This window comes from Pelodiscus sinensis, chromosome 3 (genome assembly GCF_049634645.1).
Source record: "Pelodiscus sinensis isolate JC-2024 chromosome 3, ASM4963464v1, whole genome shotgun sequence".
Classification (NCBI taxonomy): Eukaryota; Metazoa; Chordata; order Testudines; family Trionychidae; genus Pelodiscus; species Pelodiscus sinensis.
In genome coordinates, this window is record NC_134713.1 from 166,677,602 (window position 1) to 166,700,852 (window position 23,251).

Below are 23,251 nucleotides of genomic sequence, written 5' to 3' on the forward strand. Positions count from 1 at the left end.
CAATTTTATCTAATTGTATTTAATGCATAATACTTATATAATTGCAGCATTGCTAATCTGTTGTTTATGGTACTATTTTAATATACGTACTTATCTCTTAAACCAGGGGTGGGGAACCTAAGGCTTAGGAACCAGATGTGGCCTCTGGCTTGCCTGGATCCAGCTCCGAGGACTTGGGAGCCCACACTGGCTCTCTAGCCTCCCCACCGTCCCCCCGCGGGGCTGACGCACACAAAATCTACTAGCCTGGGTCTTCCTAGGCTCTGGTGTGCGAGGGGAATGTGGGTTGTGTCTTTCTCCATCTCATTTGTGGGCCATGCCAATGAAGATTAGTTTGTTTATTGCGTCTTGTGTGCAGTCCTGGGCTGATTTTTTTTTTTTTTCTGAGAGTCAGCGGCCTCCAACCCCAAAATGGTTCCCCATCCTTGTCTTAGAAAATTACTGAGTCTGTAAAATTCAGTCTGAATTCTAAGGATATTAAGAGGTGAGTAATTCAACTAATTTGCGTAGTCGATACAATTTGTGCGCAGGCAGCCCAGCTCCTACTGTATTTAAACTGCAGAGCTGCAGCGGGGGTAGGTCCTGGGCTGGCGCTAGCTGGCACAGAGCCAGGAGCTGCCTGGCTCTTACTACATTTAAAATGCAGAGACGCAGTGGTCCTGGACTGGCTCAAGCAGAAGCTGTTTCGCAGCAGCCTCCTCCCTCTATTAGGAGCTGCAGAGTGGGGTAGGGAGAGCCGGCAGCACTGGGGAAATGGTGCTGGTGGGAACCAGCTTTTAAGCTGCCTCTCCCCAGCACTGGCTCCTGCCCCCTACCCCCTGCTGTTGCCTGTCATACAGGAGCAGCAAGGGGGAAGCAAGTAGTTGAGTACTCAACTATTCACTTGCTTCCCCACTGAATCTGCCATTGTTTTGTTCCTGTTACTGCAGTCAATAATGCCATGCAAAATATAATACTTAGCTGTTCTTTCAAACAACAGTGTCGTCGTGTCTGGCTGGAGCAGTGGTACCTCTGTTAGCAGGGCCGACTCCAGGCACCAGCAAAACAAGCAGGTGCTTGGGTCGGCACATTGCCGGGGCGGCATTTCGGCCAGTCTCACCACTGGAAGCGGTCCTGCCCAGGTGGAGCCTGCGGCCTGCAGGGAGAGCGTGTGCTCTTGCTGACCCACACGTCTGCCTGGGAAGACGAGTCAGTGCCTCAGTGCTGGGCGCAAAGGGAACCCCTATTTCCCCCTCTAACTGCAGAAGCAGCCCCGGGCTCTCGCCCCCCCCCCCCCATGCCCTCTCCCACTCTAGCTCTCTCCCCTCAAACGCCATGTCCCGCCGGCTCACCACCACCTGCAACCCACTCGGCCCGTAGCCGGCTCGGCCCCTCTTCTGCCTTACCTCGCACGGCGCACACGCGGCTGCTGAGTTGTGAAGCCCAAGAGCAGCAGCACTTTGGGAGTCTGCTAGTGATCCTCCCACCCCCCACGTCCGCAGAGAGCTCAGGGGTTAGGGGGCCCCGGCCTATTGCTGGCGGGGGGGGAGGACTGCTCCTGAAAAGTACCCGGTGCAGGTTTGCTGCTCTGTGGACACGGGGCACGCGGGGCTTTCCGCTTGGGACAGCCAGCAATGTGCGGCGGGACGCGCTCCCACTGCCCTGGAGAAGCGCGGGGACTGAGACAGCGTGTCCAGTGGGGCATGCAAAGCCTGTGGCCACAGGGAACTGTGCTGAGGGGTGAGGCAGCAGCTCCCCCAGACCCTCACCCCCGCCCTGCTCCACTGAGGGTTGTGCCTGGGAGGCAGAGCCGGGGCACGCCTGCTGCTGGGAACTTGGGTGGCAGCAGCACAAGAGCGACTGCGTGTTGGTTTCATTTTTGCCAGCTGTTGGGATGGGCGGCCCCTCAGCACTTCTGCAGCACCCCCGGGAGCCACTGGCTGCAGAGTCCCTCGCGGCGGCTGCAGCTGAGCCCTGGCCTCGTGGCTCCTTTCTCTCCTCTTGCAGGGGCGGGGAGCCCGTGGTGCCCTGCTTCACACCGGGGGGAACGGTGTTTACAGATGCAGAGAAAGGGAAGTAGGGGGACCCCGTGCCACTTTCACCCTTCCCCCAGGGTGCTCTGACGTTTCCACGCGTGCTGTGGGGAAGATACATGAGGATTTGGCAGGGAGAGGGAAAGGAGATGGAGTTCAGTCAGTGGGGGGAGATGGGAGAGGGGAGCAGACAGGGTCTGGTTGGGAGGGGTGGGGATTGGGTTTGGCTGAGAGGCAAGAGAGGGCCCAGGGTGTATTAGGTGGGGGAAAGGAAGGGAGGCAGACTGGGTCCGGTCACTGAGGGGTCGAGTTTGACTGGGAGGGGGGAGAAGGTGGAAATTGGGTTCAGTGAGTGGGGGGGGGGGGATGTGTGTGGAGGAGAGACAGGACGTAGGCTGGGTTTGGCCGGAGGGCATGGTGGGAGTCAGAGCTGCAAGGTGAAAGGGGCACTTACCTCCTCAGTGCCTGTCCAACAGCGGACCAAGGAGGGGGCGGGGGGGGAGGAGTGGCCAAAAATGTTTTTGTTTGGGGCGGCAAAAAACCTAGAGCCAGCCCTGTCTGTTAGAAATGAAACATTTAATAAGGTCTCTGTTACTTGAAGTAAAACTAAATGTCTTTTTCCAACTTTGGCTAGTGTGATCAACTTTTGGTATAGTAGCAGTGGCTTTGTATTGTCTCTCTTGATGTAGTCTTAATTAATTAGTCTCTGGCTAAATAATGAACTACATTAGCAACCATCTTTCTAGTAGCATTCCATACAAAAGTAAAGTACTTCTGCAAAATTCATGCAGGCCAATGTTCACTAATGCCAGCAGTCAGAAAATAATAAGGCACAGACTGTAAACAATATAAATTTGTTAATGTAATTGTATAGGAGAAAACTTTGTCTCACCAGTGCAGTCTGTGGAGGTGAAGCATTAATGTTAATCAAAGTGTATTGATTCTGCTTCTTATCCCCTATAATATATGGATTTCTGTTACTGACAAGATGAAAACTGTGGAGCATCAGTTGAGGAATCTGGGTATATAAGGCAGTGTAGATGAGAAGGTTTTTGTTTTTTTTCCTTTTTATCGTGCCATTCCATTCCACTTCATTGTCAGCTTTTGATTTTCTCAGATTTGTTTGTTGCTAAGGAAACCCCAGGTTGCCAATTGTTAGTAGCAGCTGAGCATACCGAGGTGTTTTATGCTGGTCTTTCCATGAGCAGGAAGTTGAATAAGCCATTGGAAAAAATGGTTTGCTTGAGGATTTGGTCAAATCAGCTGTATGGGTTATCTTCAAAAATAAACAAACATTTCAGATTTTGTGTGTGTGTGTGTGTGTGTGTGTGTGTGTGTGTGCGCGCGCGCCCAGGTCAGCATTCCTATTTTCATATCTACCTATGTATAATCTTCCTATTGGTGATACCCTAATTCTCACTGAACAGCAATGATTGCATTAATCGTTTGTATGGAGTTAATTTCATTATAATAACTGTGCAACCTTTGAGTAGGTTATAAGATAACTATATATAAAACAGCATGTATTGGAAAGCTGGTCTTGCTTTATGTGAAGTCTAATGCATCAGTGATGTTCAGTATTGCAGGGATCTTATGTTGGAGTGGGAGCCAGCATTCAGGAAAGTAGATTGAAATGCAGGAGTGCTCAGCTAAGGACTCAGAAAAGAAGGGGTTAGGAGGAATAAATTATAATTGTAAATTATCTTAAAAAGGATACTTAATTTCATATTTTTCTTTGACATTTTCACTCCATATTAATAAATGAAATACTTAAGATGGCTACAACTGAATGTTATTGAAGCAAAATTATTTTCTATATCACATTCTGTTGATTGGATGGCAGTTCAGATAACCTAGTTTCACTGTTTTGCCTGTATACTTATTTGGTTTCCTTTGTTTGTAGCTGATGATTTACTCAGAAACAGTGGAAAGAGAAAACAATTATAAAATAAGAAAATACAGGAGACCCTCGCAATTTGCTAATTGCTACTAGTGGTTCCACATATTTGCAAGGGTCTCCTATCCTAGGCTACGTCTAGACTTCAAGCCTCTTTCGAAAAAGAGCGTCTGGACTGCAAGCAGTACTTTCGAAAAAGCAAGCTGCTTTTTCGAAAGAGAACACCCAGGCAGTCTGGATGCTCTCTTTCTAAAAAGCCCTGTTTGCATTCAAGAACGCCTTTTTTCAAAAGAGCACTTTCGAAAAAAGGCGTTCTTCCTCGTGAAATGAGGTTTTCCGCCGTCGAAAGAAAAGCCGCGTTCTTTCGATTTAATTTCAAAAGAACACGGCTGTAGTCTAGACGCAGGTGAAGTTTTTTCGAAAAAAGGCTACTTTTTTTCGAAAAAACCCTCGAGTCTGGACACAGCCCTAGTCTGAGAAGTGTAGTGGGGGCCAGGAGCTAGGGGTGGGGATCTCCCCGCTACTCTGAGCCCCTGGGAAGAATTCCCTGGGAATCCTGGCAGCTGTAGTGAGTTCCTTAGGATTAACTGGTTAACCAATTAACCTGTTATCTGGTGTGCTTACCAGGTAACTGGTTAACCAGGTACCTGTTTACATCCCTAGTTTCTTACATGATTGTAAAAGCATCAAATTTTACTATGTCTACTTTAGGACCTGAAATAGTTTTTAACTTGCTTAAAATGTACTGACTTTCAAGCTGCTTCCCCTGAAATTTGTATTCTCTTTTCTGATAAATGCCGCAATCCTGAATTATTCAAGCAGTTTTTTAATCCCGTTGCATTTTTCATGGGTGTGCTAACTTCTATAACGTCTGGGCCATATCTTCCTTATATTATGTACAGAACTAACATGTAAATTGTTAGGATTAGTGAGATGTAACTGAATTGAAGTCTGACTGGCGTGGAAGAGTAAACTCCTTGGAAAAGATGGCAAATTCAAATAAAAGGTGATAAATTCAAACAGAAGTACCCTTTTCACATAAGATGTAATGAGACCATGGAATTCGTTATGCTAGGCTATCAATGAGTCTGAAAACTTAACAAGATTCAAAAGGACGGGATATGAAGAATATCCAGACTTAACAAATAATCGCCGTAAGAAGAAAACATTTGGATGGGGTCTTAAACCTATAGAATTTTGTCAACTCAGGTTATGCCAACAGTCAAAAACTGGGGTAGTTGCATCATTTGTGTGCGCACACACTATGCTCCTTTTTTCAGCATAGCGTTTCCACTCTTAATACTCTTAACATCAACAGTGAGAGTAGAGCACTATGAGTAGTTATTCCACTGTGCTTCTCGCTGCCTTTTGTAGTTAGGAGTTGTGGAAAGGCAGAGTTGATTGCAGAGCATCTTGGGGCTGAGCTGAACATTCCATGATTCAGTTCTTTCCATCTCAGCGTTCCATGGATTTCCATCTCCATTTCACGGCATTTTTCAACAGCCTCTGTTTACTGTGCACCTGCCACCTCTGTCATGTGCTGCTTTCTACTGCTGAGGTCACTGTTATGAACACATTGCTGATGGTCATGCAGTATATCAGCAGCTGCCAATCTGAATAGGAATTGGAGTTGCCTGACCTGCTGTGGGCATAGAAAGAAAATTACACCAGATGCCTTTTGTTTTCAGACCAGAAATTCCAGTGGGGCATGTTGAAATGCCCAGAGTGATCGTAGGAGAACTGGCATACCCTTTAGTCCCATGACTCTTGAATCCTTATGTGGGAAAATCTGGGCAGCAGCAAGGAGTGCTGTAACAATAAACTGAGCAGGTGCAGAATCACTGTGAAATGGCCCTTTAACAGATTAAAAGTACATCAGTGCTGCTTTTATGGAACTTAGGCCTTTATGAGGAAACACTTGATAGTCTTAGCAGCCTGCTATACTTTAAATAAACTTGGAGGGTAAAGGTAAAAAGTTTCCCGGGGGGAGGAGTGCAATAAAAACAGATCACCTGGATTCTGAATTTGAGCAGCCAGGTACCAGCCAGCTATTGTAAGCAGCTGTTAGTGGGGTACAGTGAGGGGCTATTTGAATCATGGAGATTTTGAGGCAACATTTTTGATATGAGCACTACTCACATGTTTTTCTACACCGCTTTCTGCCGTGTTTTAACTTGTCACAACAAAATTGTGTTGATTCCTGACTCGGATTTGTAGTAAACCATTGATTAAACTGCCTCTATGTATTGTTGCCAGTAGTAACTGCCAACATATAGGAGACAGACTAGTTATCTTTTAGAGATTTTGTTATTATTAAATACTAATGAACAACACACAAAAAAGGCTTGATGGGAAGATGTTCTTCTTGTTCCACTTTGGTCTCTTCCTTATCTGGTTGAGGTGCTTTGCTGGTATGCAGGGGATTCTTCTGAAGGCCACATCTGTAGAGAAAAACACAAATGCACGCATACACCCGCACCCACCCACCAGCATGGTTGTTAATTCATGCATAGCATTGAATTATTATAGTAAAATAAACTTCTTTCAAAACATGAATTACTTTCTCACTCCCTTTGTAAACATACATCTTGGCAGATGCCCGGAACATGTTGAGTTTGGCCTGCATGGGGTTTTGGGAATTCAAGATACGCCATAGGAATAGTGGTTTTTTTTTTAAGGGGATCAGTACAAGTGACTGGGACAGTATTGTACATTGTCACCATCTTCCACATGTGGGGGGTCATTGAAGCCAGTGTCTCCAGAGGTGCCTCTCCTGCATGCTTATGGGTTCTAATGCTGCTCCTGTGTGCTGCTTTGATACCTGCACAAGTGATTCCTGGTAGAGCAGGAAAGTTTCCTACAATGGGAAAGAACAAAGCATCCTAGGAGAGGAACCTTCAGCAGAGGATTGAAGAGTACCTCCAGGAAAGTTTCCTTGCGATATGTCTGGAGGATTCCCATGGAATCTTTGTTCTGCTGCATAGGGGAATGTGGAGCACATTCAAACACAGCGGCTACGTCTACACTGGCCCCTTTTCCGGAAGGGGCATGTAAATTTCAGCAGTCGTCGTAGGGAAATCCGCGGGGGATTTAAATATCCCCCACGGCATTTAAATAAAAATGTCCGCCGCTTTTTTCCGGCTTTTAAAAAAGCCGGAAAAGAGCGTCTAGACTGGCCCCGATCCTCCGGAAAAAGTGCCCTTTTCCGGAGGGTCTTATTCCTACTTCAAAGTAGGAATAAGACCCTCCGGAAAAGGGCACTTTTTCCGGAGGATCGGGGCCAGTCTAGACGCTCTTTTCCGGCTTTTTTAAAGTAGGAATAAGACCCTCCGGAAAAGGGCACTTTTTCCGGAGGATCGGGGCCAGTCTAGATGCTCTTTTCCGGCTTTTTTAAAGTAGGAATAAGACCCTCCGGAAAAGGGCACTTTTTCCGGAGGATCGGGGCCAGTCTAGATGCTCTTTTCCGGCTTTTTTAAAAGCCGGAAAAAAGCGGCGGAAATTTTTATTTAAATGCCGTGGGGGATATTTAAATCCCCCGCGGATTTCCCTACGACGACTGCTGAAATTTACATGCCCCTTCCGGAAAAGGGGCCAGTGTAGACGTAGCCAGCTAGTCTTGTACATTTCTGTCCCTCCACCCACTTCTACTAAATACAGAGCAAACGACAGCTCTACCACAGAATTGAGCAGCATCAACTCAAAGTATCACTTAACAGCGCTTTTCTCTGCTGCATCATACACGTCAGAGGTTGACTGCTGAGACTCATTAGACCGCTCCTAGAAAAGCATTCCTGGATCACCTTGTCACTGGACAACCCTGGAATTGTCTTTCAACTCGATCTCATCCAAGACTTCATCCTTGGGGTTAGGTTCAGTGTTCACCACCTCCAACCTCTCTGAAGACTCCATGAGGCTCTTGGCAGTAGAAGTGTGGGATTGTTTCTAAGGGGGAGTGCATTTGATGCATGGAGCTGCCATCGTCAGCTTGAAAGATACATTGTGAGTTCCTCACACTGAGCTAATAGGAAGTGGAATTTCAAAAATTCTTGTGCCTTTGAAGGAGGAGGAGTGGATGCCTGTGTACGTGGTTGTAGGATAGTGGAATTCAAACTACTCACCAGAGTGGGCATTGCAGGATATTTCCTGGAGGCTATTTACAGCAATATAACCAAGAGCAGTGTCTACACTGACACTGTCAATATGACTTTGCCCCAAAAAGTTGGTTTTATTTTGTCATCATTCCAGGAGAGTTTTGTTGGCCAAAGTAACATTGTAGTATGTACACTTCCACTGTTTTGTCAATGAAACCTAACTTTTGCTGATAAAACTGTGTAGTGTAGACAAGGTCTTGGACTAGTCTCTTACTTTTAGACAGCAGGATGGGATCTAATGTGCAGAACTGATTATCCAGCATCTGCCTACTACAGCAGTATCCAGTACTTTCCACTTCTAGGGACTAGATCTTGCTTTTGGATTAAAAATCTGGCAATTGCTATATTTTCTAATGGTGCTTCACAACGATTATTAATGTTTACGTGATAAGGAAAAACTGTCACTTCCATTAGATCCTATTGTAGTTGACTAGATAACTTTTTTATAAGGCTATCTGTCTTTACAGTGTCTTCATCAAGTATGCATTCTGTGGATTTGTTTCATTTTAAAGGCTGTCTCATTTCAGGATTTAGAAGGTAAGGTTGCATAAAGTAAACTTTTTATTTTTTTCTTTGTAACTGATCTCATCTCCCTTCCCACATCCCAGATTTATATTATTTTTCACGGTTGTTGTTAAGTCTAAAACTTAAACTTAATGGGGTTTCCACTAAAAGGTCAAAAAGTCCAGAACACTCCTGCCTTTCTGCTTTAAATGCAGTGACTGTCTGTCTCATCATACAATCTCTCATGACATAAACTAGTAGTTTACTCCCATCTCATGTACTGATGATGTATTACCTTATCTTTTATTAAAAAAAAAAATCTAGCAGCACCTTAAAGACTAACAAAACATGTAGATGGTATCATGAGCTTTCATGGGAAGAAGTGGGTTGTACCCACTAGACTATTTGTTGTTGTTTAAGTTTTTCCAGTTACAGACTAACTCGGCTACCTCTCTGAAGCTTATATTTTATCTTATTTGTTCTCCATTGTCTGTCCAATTGTAAGCATTTCAGGTCAGGAATTTGTCTTGATTTGTGTTTGTAAAGTGCTGCGTAAGTGATGGGCCTAATAAATTTAATCATAACCCATTTATCTGATCTAATTGGGACTGGGGCCAGATCAGATAATCAAAAATCTGGAGAATGGGAAAGTGTGGTGCTACAGCACCATCTAGTGGCCACAGGAGAAATCACTGGCTTTTGGCTCTGTAGTCCTGGTTATTCAATTAATGTGGATAGCTGGGTAATAGAAAGTTAGATAAATAGGTTTCTATCCTACTTCAAAATTTGTAATGTCAAAATTTACATTATGAAGACTTAACAAGCACTGATGTGAGCCAGGTACGTGAAGCACCATCACTGTTCTAGTTGAGGATGGTGGTGGGAATGGGAGTAGAGTTCTCTTCCTAGAATGCCACTCTTGGCAAATATGTGGAAACCTAATGATGGGGGGAATTATACTAAGGCCTGTGGTAAGAGGTTTAAGCAAAACCATACCACTTAAAGAAATAATGATCGAAACAGTGACAAGGAAAGCTAGCTTATAGAATACTAGAACTGTACCTCTAGAGATAGTCAAGTCCAGCCCCCTGCCCTCACAGCAGGACCAAGCACTGTCTAGATTATCTCTGACAGGTGTCTGTCCAACCTGCTTTTGAATATCTCCAGTGATGGAGATTCCTAAAACTTCCTAGGCAATTTATTCCAGTGTTTAACTATCGTGATGATTAGGAAGTTTTTCCTAATGGCCAACCTAAACCTCTCTGCCATTATTTGAATTGTTGATGAAGATATTGAATGGAACTAACCCCCAACACTGATCTCTCCAGAACCCAATTTGTTATGCCCTTCCAGCATGATTGTGAGCCATTGATAACCACTCTGAGAACGGTTATCCAACCAGTTATGCACCCACCTTTATAGTAGCCCCATCTATGTTGTATTTCCCTAGTTTATTTATAAGAGGTACATGCTCTAGACCTCTGTTCACAAAGTAACATGAAGGTATTGGAATTTCGGTTTTACATTTAAAAAACACAATTTGGAAGAAAAGCTTGAAAACATGAACTGAGTAACTACTGTGGTCATGTCTGCCTGAGAGTGCAGATCAGCTTCCAGCAATGTGAGGAGTAGGAGCCACCAAAGTCTGGAAGTAAACTGTACTGCGAGAACAGCCTGCCCTCCCCTGCTTATTCGGAGAGGACCTAGGTTTATTGGGTGAGAAAGGGAGAACTATTTGATTTACTCCCCTTCGAGGAGTTCAGATGCCCCCTAGGATCTGTTCTTCCCCTTCTGGGAATTAGGGATGTTAGCAGTTAGCCGGCTAACCATTTAACCAATATGTGTTTATCCGTTAATGGTTCGGGTTAACCACAACACCCTCCCTACCTGCGTGATCTGCATTTAAAACTCAGACCTGCTTGGTCCCAACCTACCAGTCCGAGTTTTAAATGCGGAGCACTCAAGGGAGGCGCCTGCCACGCCATGCTGCTGCCTCTGAGGCAGCAACAGTGGGTGGCAGTAGCCCCTGTTCGTGGGAGGGCTGAGCTCCCCGCAGATGAGGGTGGCAAGTGGGAGCCAGTCTGCACAGGGAGTTCATATTTTTTTAAACTGCCTTTCCTTGTGAACTGGCTCCTGGCTGCAACTGTGCGAGGTGAGGTGGCAGGGGGCTCTCTGGGAGTGACGCTGGGAGTGCACTGACTACCAGCTCTGCCCAGAGGGGGGAGCATTTTAGTAACTGTGTAACTGCTAAGAGTTGTTGCAGCTATACAATAACTAAAATAACTGATTTCTGACCTCCCTACTGGATGTTTGAGTCAAAAGGTCACATTAGCAGTTGGGGATGATATCGTCTACACACCAGCCAATCTAAGGACCAAAATGAGCCAGAAGCAGACTGTTTAGCTCTTCATAGTAATTCTCTGAGGCATGAAACAGTATCAGTGTTGACAGTTAAATTATCTTTGGGCAATTGAGTTCACTACCCATTAAGATGTGAGGTGTCAATGTTTTGTTTGCAACTGTCATGGCTAGAATTTTTTCTGTGGAAGCTGAGGATCTAGCAAACTCCCACATGAAGAAATTCCAGGTCACCAATCCGGCATCGTTGTAGTGATGTCAAGCCTTGCAAGAATTTGGAAATAAGTATCCACCTTGAATATTTACACAAGTAGATTTTAAAGACTAGTTGCCTCTTGCCCACCCCTGTTCTAGTGGGCCGGATTGGGCCTGCCAAGCCGCCAGTTCTCACTCATGCCTGCCTCTCCACACCCTTACTGCAGAGCTGGAGCATCTACTTTAAACAGTAGACTGCTAATTGCTCTGCAAGCTGGGTAGGGAGAAGAAAGCTTGGCGCGCTGTCCTCACCCCCTAACAAAATCCCCAAGCTCCCACTGGCCAGTTTCTGGCCCCCTTTCCCTTGCTGTGCTGGAGGAGAGTCATGTGAAACAACCCTCAGGAATGGAGTCTGCAGAGCTGCTATCTGGGAGCCACTTAGGTAAGCACCTCTCAGCCACAGGCTGCCTATGACACTCCACCCCATCTCCTCTCAGCTACCTGTCTCAGGCCAGCACCCAAACCCTCTGTATCCTCTTCTCCCCACCTCCTCCAGGTCAAAACTCTCTCCTAGACCCTGCACACCTTCCTACACCCCTCCCCAGGCCAGAATCCTCTCCTGTACCCCAAACCACTGCCTCAGATTGCAACCCCTTCCTTCATCCAGACTTCTTCTCAGACCCTACACTGCCTCCTGCACCACAGGCCTCTATCACAAGCTCTCTTCTACACTCCACCCGCTGTTCCAGACCCCGCACCTCCTCCATAGAATTGTAGAATCCCTAGGCTGGAGGAAACCTCATGAGGTCGAGTCCAGCCCCCTGCCCAAAGCAGAACCAACCCTGTGTGGCCCTTAACCATTTACCAAAATCTTGGCGTGGACCTCCATTAAAAATTGACTGCCCCTGGACTAGAATCTTCATATAACTTGATCCCTTTCTGCCTCAAGCTGCAATAGTTTTCATGTAGAAGAATCCCCAAATGATTAGCTGGACATTGGATCTTTGCTGTGTGTAGTGGTGTGGTGTTTGTTTAAACAAACAAACAAAAAAGAGTCAAGTGATCTGATAAGATCAGTTAGTTGACATCACTATGAAGTGACATGTTAGATCAGTTAGTCTGGAAAGCTCACTGAAACTCAGACACTGCATTTTGTTTTGTGCTACTGTCAGTCTAAATGAAATAGAAGTTCAATGTGCTTTAAAAAAAGAACACCCTGATTTTTTTCTGAATACTTTATCCATGTTCCTGTTTAAGCTGAGAGTTTGATAATATTTTTATGGGAGGTAAAAAAGCATAAAATACAAATTACATCTTTCCTGTTTAAGCTTATCATTATTATTATTTTGATTGGTCGTTTTGATGTGGGGTTGGACTTCTACTTTCTAGATCAGTGGTCTCCAGTCTTTTAAAGCACAATATCACTTATTGAATTTAAGTCAATCCAGGATCTACCTCTGATCCTTGCCCTGCCTCACTCCTTCCATGGGGCCCCACCCTGCTTACTGTGAAGAATGGTATAGAAGAGTGGGGTGAGAGGAACACCCTGACATTAGCACCCTGTTCTTCTCTCTCCGCCACCCCACACAGCAAGCAGGAGGCTCCCAGAGGTCATTTCCAAGGCTGAGGGCAGGAGTAGCATGGCAGTGGGGGGGGGAGGGGGGAAGGGCATCTGAAGTACCAGCACTTGACAGCCTCCTGGCCAAACTAGGGCTGTAAGTGAGTAGTTGAGTTGGCTTATCTGTTAGTAGAGTTGACTTGCTGTATTGAGGGCAGGGGGGAGCTGGCTTAAAAGCTGGTTTTCCCCCCCATCACTGTCTCCGCAGTGCCACCTGACCTCCCCCCCTCCCCCCATGTTGCTGCTTCTGAGAGGCAGCAGTGTGGCATAGGGGAGGGGAGACCGCCGCAAAGCAGCCTTTGCCCACAGCAGGCCCAAGCTTTCCCAGGTGGGACACCGCTCCCCCGCAGACAGGGGCCGCTGCTTCGAAGCAGCCTCTGTCTGTGATAGCCTAGACTGATCGCAGGCCAGGCAGAGGCAGCGCCGCCAGCAGCCTCTGTCTGCAGGGGATCCTAACTGTAGGCTTGATGTTGCAAAGGCAAAAATGAGAAGTGCCCATAATGCAATTACACTGTGAAATATGTGGTAAAGGTGAGAACTTTTTTTGTAATCTTTGATTACTTCATTTTTTGCATGTATAATTACAAAAATTGTTTAGAAAAAAATCACTCCTTTTTATAATCTAATTTTAGTGTTGGGACTCTCTGGACTTTGCAGTAATATATTCCAAATGCTAATTGCATGAAATATGACCTCCTATTTCTTCTGTATTTGCCTGAAATTGATGTGAATGAAACACCGACTATATTGAAGTACAAATATTAGTACAGTTATCTGATAAAATAATATAAATCGCACTGTCATCCTAATGGTAGCTGTATGTATAGTGAGTCATTTTTAAACAAGACAAACAAATGAATATGTATGTCAGAAACAAGTATTTATGTGAAATGCATATCTGTGAGAGAAGATAGTCTTATATAAACTTTAAAAGTTTGATAAATAATCCAGTGTAAGATTAATATTTACTGTACACAGATTGTGTATTCATATATTTTAAAAAGCAAACAGTATTGCTATTAAATTAAAACATTATCTTACTACTGTTAATTTTTATCCTCTGCTGCCCTCTTCAGGTCCAAGAATGTAGATCTTTGGAGCAAGGTAAGCTAAGATCATAAAGCTGAAATTATAAGTAGAGCAATTTGGAATGAATTCCAAAATAAAATCTCTACGCTACAAGTTTATAATGTAATTCAATCAATCTGAGTTCAGCTGCTGGCAGCCCTGACAGTAACATCTCTGATCATGACATTTGTCTTTGAGAAATTACTTAATCTGGTCATGCATAGTAGTAATATTAGGTTTGTATGGTAGGCATATTGAGGAAAAAACTGATATGTTAGTGCCACTACCATGAATACTACACATGATACTACCATGAATTCTTTGTATAACAAGTATAAAAACTTTTTGTATAGTTTAAACAGTTATTAAACCTAACACAACTTTGTTGGTTCAGGAGCCAATTCCTGTGACTCCTTTTCTCTTCAAATGTTTACTAGTACTCGAAAAACAAAATTTTAAAGTGGGGGAAAAAAATTGCACTGTTACTACTATTTTGAAGTAACATGGAGGATCTGATGTAAATAAATAAAAGCAAGTAAATTCCAAGTGAAGGCAGTCATGGAAATTGGTCCATGTTATGTATTACCAATTGTGTTAATTTGGGGGTGGCCCTTGCAGAGTACTGAGAGTGAAGTCAGACAGACCAGGATTTGAGATGTATTAATAAAGCTATGAGCAAGAAGCTTTCACTATTTCACTATTTTGAGTTCAGCACTTTGCTTTTGGGGGTTAGTTTTATTTGTAAAGGTACTATTCTGTACCTATTTTGCTATGCTATGCTGAATTATTGCATGGATCACAGAACGTTTTCATAATAATTTTGTTCTTCAATCAGCCTATGAGGAAAACTGAGGTCACAGTAGATTGTAATTTAGAATGTCATTTATTTGGGTTTAAGTCAGTTAATATATAACATGAACTGTGAAGCAAAAGTAGATTCTTCTTGTGCTTAATTTCCTCTTTCTGATGTGGAAGGAAAGTCTTTCCTTTTTTTAGAAGGAAGGTTTTTTGTCTCTTTTGGGAGTGTTTTTGTTTTGGATTTTTTTTGTCGTTTGTTTGTTTTGCGTGTTTTTTTATGTTTGAAAGATCAAGAATGTCACACTTCCCTCCCATTGCTGGAGGAACCTGGAAAAATGTTTGGAGATACCAAATAATGATGTCATAAGTATGAGACTGTACCCTGAGCTGCTGCTGTTCTTTCCTACAACTGGGAAGGAGAGGCCCCAGTTTCTCTTGTCAGCTGAAGTTGTTTGCTAGATTTACAAGTAGATGAATTTTTCTTCAGGCATCCAATTTTAGAAAAAAAGCTATATTGAAATTCAGAAGTCAAGTATTGAAATTGAAAAATGTCAGAATGAACAAGATTGTACTTCTAGTGAATCTTAATTTACGAGACTTCTTATAATGTTCAGTGTTTTTAAAAAGTAATAGTCGCTCTTGATTATTTCTTCTCATCCATTCCTGTCATTTCATTTTGGAATTTGATTTCTGGAGTCTAGAGGGCTGTATGATCTTGTTACTTTTTTAATACATTCCCAAGGATGAGTAAGCAAACAAGAGTGAAAATGCTGTAGTTTAACTGTTCACATTGTGTTTTCTTGGTGGAACTGAATATGAAGTAAGTGTTACAGAGCACAACAGGTGTCTGGTTTTGTTGGTTCTTTTCTAATAGAAAGTTAAGATGAATGTTTTTTCTCCTTTTTCCTATTATTTGAAATAGAGCCTTGCTCCCTCAGTATTTAGGTAACCACATGAATATCTTTCTTACCAATACAAGCATCATGGTAAGAAAAAGCCAAATATAAAACACTTATATCCTTGAGAGAGAATGAAATTAGGACATTATGTAATGGCTGTAGCTCTGTATTTAAAAACATGTTTAAAAGGTTTTTTGTATTTAGGGTGAGCATTTAATTGTCTGTTTTGGTAAAGAAGGAATGCAGGGAGAATTCCTTTCCTAAAATAAAATATAGATACTCCTTGTTCAGTTTTATATAACTAATTGGGTGAATGTCAGACTGATTAGTCTTTATACACTTGTTTTTAAGGCAAAATAGCTAAATGTTTCTGATGGTGCTTTTTATGTGTGTACAGTGTGTCTTTAAAAAGTTAATGTTTTCAACTGAGGCTGCAACTGATATGGAACATTTACATTTTAGAAATACTCCAATTAACAGTGTGCGAGAGATCTCTTTTTCTGCACAGGTTCACTTTTTCAAACTGTAAGAAAACTGAAAGCTCTATGGGCCAATGTCAGGATTTTCAGCAAATTGGAACATAATTTTAACAATTCTCGGAGTGATATTAGTTAATGATTGCTATAAGCAATGATCATTTACTTTATAGGATGATACATAAACGGAATAGAATATAGTCTAATTGTGAAACTGCAGAAAACATTTCAGTTTGCATTATATATTTTTATGGCAAAAACAGTTATTTACAAAAAACTTCCTTGTATTTTATTTTTTCCTACTGAATTACTATGGTGTGGTATAGAGTAATAACTTAGTAGAGAGGTACTTTATTATTTGGAGAATTCAATTTTAGATACTACTTGTACTAGCTTGCTTTTCTTGACTGCAATGTACGATTATTTTGTCTTACCAGATAACTGAACTGTTGTACAAGGATGGACGTTATTGCCAGACGCCTCCAGGACCGTCTGGTAGAGTTTCAATTTCTATGATTGTAACTTATCCACAAATCCGTTCTTCTGTGTAATGATGGGCTTGAGGGATTACAACAGTAAACACTGATTGCTTCTTTTTGAAAGTGAAATTTGAAAACATGATGGGCAAAATCTTTATCCTGATAATCACAGCATATTTTTTTGAGATCCAGTGACATCTTTCATTATTTTTTTTAATTAAAATATATTTCATATTTAGAAAAATAAGTATCTTAAATAAAATGGAGATTTAGAATAAATCATTGTCAGTTACTCATTTAGTAAAAATGTTTAAATAGAATCTTTTCCCACTAGTATTCATTTTAATAACCTCTTAATTTTCTCAAATAAAATGGCACATATCCATCCAAATAAACTATTTTGAAACAAGCTAACTCAGCTTTCATTTAAACTAGATAAATAAAACAAAAAATCTACAATGTATTTCCTATTTTTCTGAGTGCAAGTCTTGTACAGGAAACCTAACCTTTCAGAAAGGTCTTATCTCCTTCATGAGGCTTGAATACATATATGACTGTATACATTTTTACGCTTGAGTGCATAAGAAAATTAGTGCTGTTAGCTAAGCCATCTTTGTTAATCTTGAGTTTTCATTGGCTAATAGTCAGGTCTTCACAGGATTATTGGATCTACTTGTTAAGATGATTTAATATTCTTTACTCTGTTTATGTTGCACTAGCTGGCTCTAAGCATTTTAATATTAAAAATGTGTAAAAGATACAGAATTAAATATGTAAAGCTTTAGGAAGCTATATTTTCTTTTGAGCAATGACAAAATATTTGTGGCAACTATTTGGGGTAGTGGATAGGGAAGGGGAGGAAGGCCTTGAGCAGTACCATTTCTGTCACACAGTGGTGGAAAAAATAGATTGAAGTAAGATTCTGTACTGAAAAGCTGTCACTGGGTCTGAAAATAATTAATATTCCTTTCACTCACCAGTTAGATATGTGCTCCCAAACCACATAATCTCTATGCCTCAGTGATCATTGTTGCCATTTCAGAGCCTCTCATCAGGGTGACATCTCACACCAAAATGATTTCTTATAAATTAATCTTGATAACATGACAGTCTCAGTAATTTTAGTGGAATGCTTTCTCTTGTTTTTTTCCACAGAAGCTGTTGGCTATTTTCTTTATAACTTGATTGACAGCATGAGTGACTCAGAGGTACAGGCCAAGGAGGAGCATTTGAGACAATACTTCCATCAGCTGAAGAAGATGGTACCATTTCATTTTTTGCTACATAATGCCTGTCCTGCCTGACATGTATCTATTAGATTTGAAATTGCTGCTTTTAAGTACAACCAGACCACTTCTCAATGACATGCAAGAGCTGGAGACTTAAATTATGTCTGAGATAATTTCTATTCAACAAATTTCAGTTTGGTTGTGTTTCAAAACTCATATAATTTTCCCCCCCACCTCTTGAAACAGAATATAGTAATCCCTCCAAACATCTACAGAGGCATTCGCAACGTGCTGGACTCCTATCATGTTCCTGAATTAATTAAGGTCTGTAGTTATATAGCAACTATTTGTTTCTTTAAAATATATATGCGGTGTGTGTGTTCTATGTATATATTCTTGCCAAAATAATTTTGGTTAACTCTGTAAACACTTCATTCTTTCCCTAAATCTTCTTTGCTCTTATTTTAGAATACTTGTGAAAAGCTACATTTCATAAAAATATTTTCAAGAATCAGTCTTTTCCTGTTTGTATATCTAATAAGCACGAGGGAAAAAGCTATTTATACAGTGTAATTAGAATTAACTTGCCACAGTAGTTTTAGTACCTTCAGTTCATTTTGTCCTTTTAATTTATTATGTCTTATTACATTTTAGGATATAATGTTAGTGGTGGATAGTGAAAAGTTGTCAGCAGCAGACATTCCAAAAGTAAGTAAATTCACTAATAGTTTGTTTCTTTGTGGCATAGTAATCCGATTTTAATTCTGATGATGTATGAAAGCATTAATTAGTTCTCAGGCATATACTTGAGTAGTCTACAACTAAAAGTATTCCCATTTTGGGAGGAGTTTGGTGGCCGTGAGGAAGAAAGAACAGTTTAGTGGATAATACACAAGACTGGAGTCAAAATGTGTAAGTTCTCCCTTGGACTTGCTGGTTGACCCTGGTAAATCACTTAGGTTCCATTCCTCCATTTCCCTACCTGTTAAAATTCAGTTTACAGTGGTGGTTTGAGGTTTAATCAACTTAGGCACTCTGAATTTCTTGAATGTCAGGAGTATAAATCCAGTGTTGTGGTAGTTGTGTGGCATCAAGTCTTCTTTAAATCTCCAGTGTGGCTAGGTCAGAGAGAGAAACAGGCCTCTTCTCTCTGCTTTTACGACATCAAAACTCCCATGCCTTCTGTTTTTTGTCACAAGTGTTTAGCTAGCATCATCTCTTTAATAAGCTACAGTATTCTTAATTGTTATAAATTTTCCTTTGAATTATGAATGAACTTCCTTTGGCAACATGGCCTATACTTTATTTTTTTTATTTTTTAACTTTTTCTTTTTATCACCTTTTCTTAGAACACTGAACTTGAAGTGTTGTCTTTGGAGGAGGAACTGGAAAAGCTAAAAGCTGAAAAGCAACCTATTGGCAATGTCCTTAAACAGCTTATAGTTGCTCTTTGTGCAGAAGAGGTAACTTGAGCAATGCAGAGATAATTGCAAATGCTGAGCTATATTTAAAAAGAATGTACATGACTGTATTATGTAAAGATGTAGCTAAGCAAGGACAAGTGCAGTGCTTGAGGTTTCAAGGTTTGATGTTTATAAATCAAACATAAATGCAAAAAAGCAATTAAATAAAAAGGGTTAACTAATTTCAGCTACATTTTGAATGACATGTTTTGGGGTTGCTGAAGTTTGTTTACGATAATCTGCAAAGTGAATGATAGTAACAGCTGTGATAGGTTTATCATACATGCCAAATGTCCTTTCAAGCCATGGCTCCGGTCTCTTATATCTAGATTGTCAAGCAACTGATACATGCAGTAGTCATTTGCAAGTCAAATATTACTGGGTTGTTAATGCAGGGATTGAAATTCCATTTTCCTGCTGGAGGAAAGCTTTTTCTGAGATAAAGAGGCTCTTGCCTTCATTCGGCAAGCGGCCAGCTGTATACAGCTCATATTCATTTTAGTGTGCCTGCAATTTGTGGGATATCATCAGACTTTTGTCCAATTTCTTGTTGAGTATGATTTTGTTATATACCCATGGTTTTACAAAGAGCCACAACGGTGTTTAAGATTATAGCATAATCAGTATTGCTGTAAATCCGGCCTATGGGAAGATTCTGTTACTCAGATGATTGTCTGTTATAATGCTGTACCTGAGATTATAAGAACAGTCTGATAAATCAAAAGCTTTAATATGGCACCCATTAAATTGCATAAATAGCAATGCAAAATACATATCTTAAAAGATTATGGCAAATACTGAAGTAGCCTGATTGTTAGTTGGATTATGAACTTGTTTTTTGCTTTATTTTTTAATTTTATATTTTACGATATTGGTGCCTGATAAAATTAAATCATGGCATTGTACATACATATCTATCTATATTTCTGTATGACAACAACAATCAGTCTGTATTAAAGCATTATAGACACTGTGATTAAAATACACCTTTCAGCTAAGTTGAACAGTATCATTTTGGGAATAGGAAAATTTATTTTCTATAATAACTTACTTTTAAAATCAGTTGAAGCAATACCAGCTTTGTTTCACAAACATAATTTTTTTTGTATTAAAATACTAAATCTATTCATATAGCTACATACTGAACCCTAGCATTCCTAATGTCATATTGACTTTTTCCATGGTTCACATTTTTGTTCTGTTCCTCTTTTTTTAGAATATGCAAAAAGCCCTTGAAGTGAAAGCCAAATACGAACCGGACATGGTGGTTGGTGGCTATGCAGCCTTGATAAATTTGTGCTGTCGACATGATAATGCAGAAGATGCAATGAACCTGAAAGAAGAAGTGTAAGTACACCGGCACTAAAACATGTCACAGAGACTTATGCTGATACACAGATCTTGTTGAATTAAGTAGTTTTAGTATTAACCCCTTCATACATTTTTAATTAGCTTTTCCCCGTGTATAATTCTTAAGAAAGGTCAAGAATTTTGGATAAAATAAGCAACTCTAATTACATTATCATACTTTTGAAACTGTGTGTAATGTATTATCTTATATAGGCAAATAGTGATGGTTTTTGTCAACAGCCTTTAGCCTTAAAATTCAGGTTTGTTTTTGAAAAAATGGTAATATATCTGCATTTATCTTGCATCAGAATAGCAATACTTGTAAGTGACATTATATTTTAAGACCTGTCAGCAAACATTTCCTTTTTAAAACTCTATTTTTAGAGATTATATCTTGGTTGTGAAAATTAGCTCCCAGCTAAAATGTGTTACGCATGGTTTGTCTGGGAGCAAATTGTCTAACAGAGCATCCTCTTTTTCTTTGTCCCTTCCTCCCCCCCCCACCCCCAAATTAAAATTTATTTTAATGTTAACAGTGAATCATAATGGTTATGTATTACTTTTGCATACTTTTTATTCTCCCTCTTGCGTTGCTGACAGATACCTGACTTGAATTCCACTGTAATGCAGATGGAGCTCTGTCAGTGTTGGGAGAGACATAAAATGGCTCACTGGTTAGCATTGGGAAACTTGCTTTGTGTATATGTAGTACCTTTTTCCATGCTGTTTTTTTTTTTAATTGTAAATACCTCATCATGAGATTTTATCAAGTAATGATTCTGAGTCTAATAGTAGTGCTTCAAAGGTAGATCAAGGCTCAGTGATATGCTATGAATATATGGAACTGTCAACAATGCCATAAAAAGTGCACATTTATAATTATGGACATCTTCCTTCTTCAGTAGCCTTGGGAAAGAATGAAAATGATTCAAATAAAGAAACAATGCCATGTATAGTAGAAATTGAGGGGTTACAAAAAGTAGATGACTTTATGTTCAGTACTATTTACACTGTAATACTCAGGGTGCTTTCAGGAAGAAATTTGTCTTAATTATGGAAGAGGTGTGTCTTATTTTTCCCTGCTCTTTAAGCACTATCTGTCAAGTAGATTAAAAACACTCCTTTTTTTAAACTCTCTGAAAAGGTTCTTTGCTGTCTAATACCCTTTTTTTAAAGAGGAAAAATCTACTTTAATGGCATACTTTGTCAGATTCTCTCTCTAATATTTTATTCTAATGTTTGTGTCAGGGATGTTAAAATGTGTTTATTTTTGTAAATGTGTAACCATTAAAAATTTAAACTATGACATGTTTACACACGGGGCAGCAGCACAGGGTGCAGGTGGCCCCACAGCTTAAAAGCTGCCTTTTGCCTCCTTGCTGATTGCGCTGCTGCCTCTAATACAGCAGCAGCTGCATGGGAAAAAGGAATAGGGAGGGCCTGTGTGTAACCATAATGGTTAACCAATGAGCCCAGGCTCATCAGTTAACCGTGTACATGAAAATATGTTCAAATCCCTAATCTGTGTAATGAATTCCATACCTTTTGTTACTTTGTCTTTAAGACTAAACCTTCATTCCATATAAATTTAAAAACCCTGACCTTCTATTAATGCAGTTTTTAATATGTTCTAATTTTTAGCTACCGTAAGGATTCATCTGTTGCTCTTGACACAAACAAGTATTTAGCCTTGGTGAAAGTCTTAGGAAAGCATGGCAGACTAGAAGGTAAACCATTTGCTTTCAGTATAAGTTTCTGCTATATAATAAAGGTATCTTGCCACTAGAATAAAAATGTGAGTTGATATTAATGGTATATCATGTCCTGCAAAGTGCTTGAACATTTTGCATACAAATTTGCATGTGAATTCAACCAGAGATGCTTGGACAGTACAGGCCATTAGTTTTAATGGATTGGCAAGCTTGTCATTTACATTTGCACAGCTCAGTGCTTTTTGCATTTCTGCAGCTAGTTTTTATTAGCATTGCTGTTTGGATTGAGTTTGAAGATCATGACTTATGGCACAAATTGCGTATGTGCCTAGACTAATGGCTTTGTTTTTGCTTAAGAAGGTCTGAAGGCTGAACATGGAACCTATAAACATAACCTTCTTGTAAGGGTCTAAACACTGTAGTAAAAATCCAGTAACTTTTGTTAAGAAGATTTTTTTAAAACTACTTTTAGTGTTGATATTGATTTATATTTTATTTACTTTGCAGTTCAAATACTGTAACAGGCTGATTAGTAATTTTTGTTTTTCATGAGTATATTGCATGCAATACACACACAGACTGAATTTGTAGCCATCTACTGGACATGAAGTCTGAATCCTTTAGAGCAATGTAGGCAGTTCTTAGGTTAATTTTTATAATCTAAAGGATGTTGCTATTTGTCTTAAAGCAGAGCAATAAAGTCTAGCCAACATAACTCAGTCTTTCAGTTTTTTAATCTTACCATTTCTGTTAATGTAAAATTATAGCTTTTTTTCCCCTCCTTGGATGATGATATAGGAATTTCACTTGATCACTTGCTAGAATTATATTCAAAATCCTTCCCCCTGCCAAGTGATGATAAATTTGATCCTGGTCACCTCTACATTGAAAAAACATGGCTGCATTATTTTCTGTGGTACACTTGTGATCTGTAAAGCTGTTTTAAAAGATGAGGCTGCTTTTACTGCTTTTATGTAAAGTGGTCAAAACATTTTGCCTGTGCAATAATTAAGAACATTATAAAAATGCACTTATTCCATAT

At 40.5% G+C, this 23,251-nt stretch overlaps 1 protein-coding gene across 2 annotated transcripts in view; it reads left to right on the forward strand.

The window, feature by feature from the left end:
• LRPPRC (leucine rich pentatricopeptide repeat containing) overlaps nucleotides 1-23,251 on the forward strand; it is a 163,366-nt gene that overhangs the window by 40,739 nt on the left and 99,376 nt on the right. For both annotated transcript variants that reach the window (XM_075925421.1, XM_075925422.1), the window contains exons 14-22: nucleotides 8,528-8,597; nucleotides 13,812-13,839; nucleotides 16,414-16,471; nucleotides 17,611-17,717; nucleotides 17,931-18,008; nucleotides 18,339-18,392; nucleotides 19,034-19,147; nucleotides 20,364-20,494; nucleotides 22,139-22,224. In XM_075925421.1, the coding sequence (XP_075781536.1) occupies nucleotides 8,528-8,597; nucleotides 13,812-13,839; nucleotides 16,414-16,471; nucleotides 17,611-17,717; nucleotides 17,931-18,008; nucleotides 18,339-18,392; nucleotides 19,034-19,147; nucleotides 20,364-20,494; nucleotides 22,139-22,224 (726 nt within the window). The remainder of the gene's footprint in view (nucleotides 1-8,527; nucleotides 8,598-13,811; nucleotides 13,840-16,413; nucleotides 16,472-17,610; nucleotides 17,718-17,930; nucleotides 18,009-18,338; nucleotides 18,393-19,033; nucleotides 19,148-20,363; nucleotides 20,495-22,138; nucleotides 22,225-23,251) is intronic.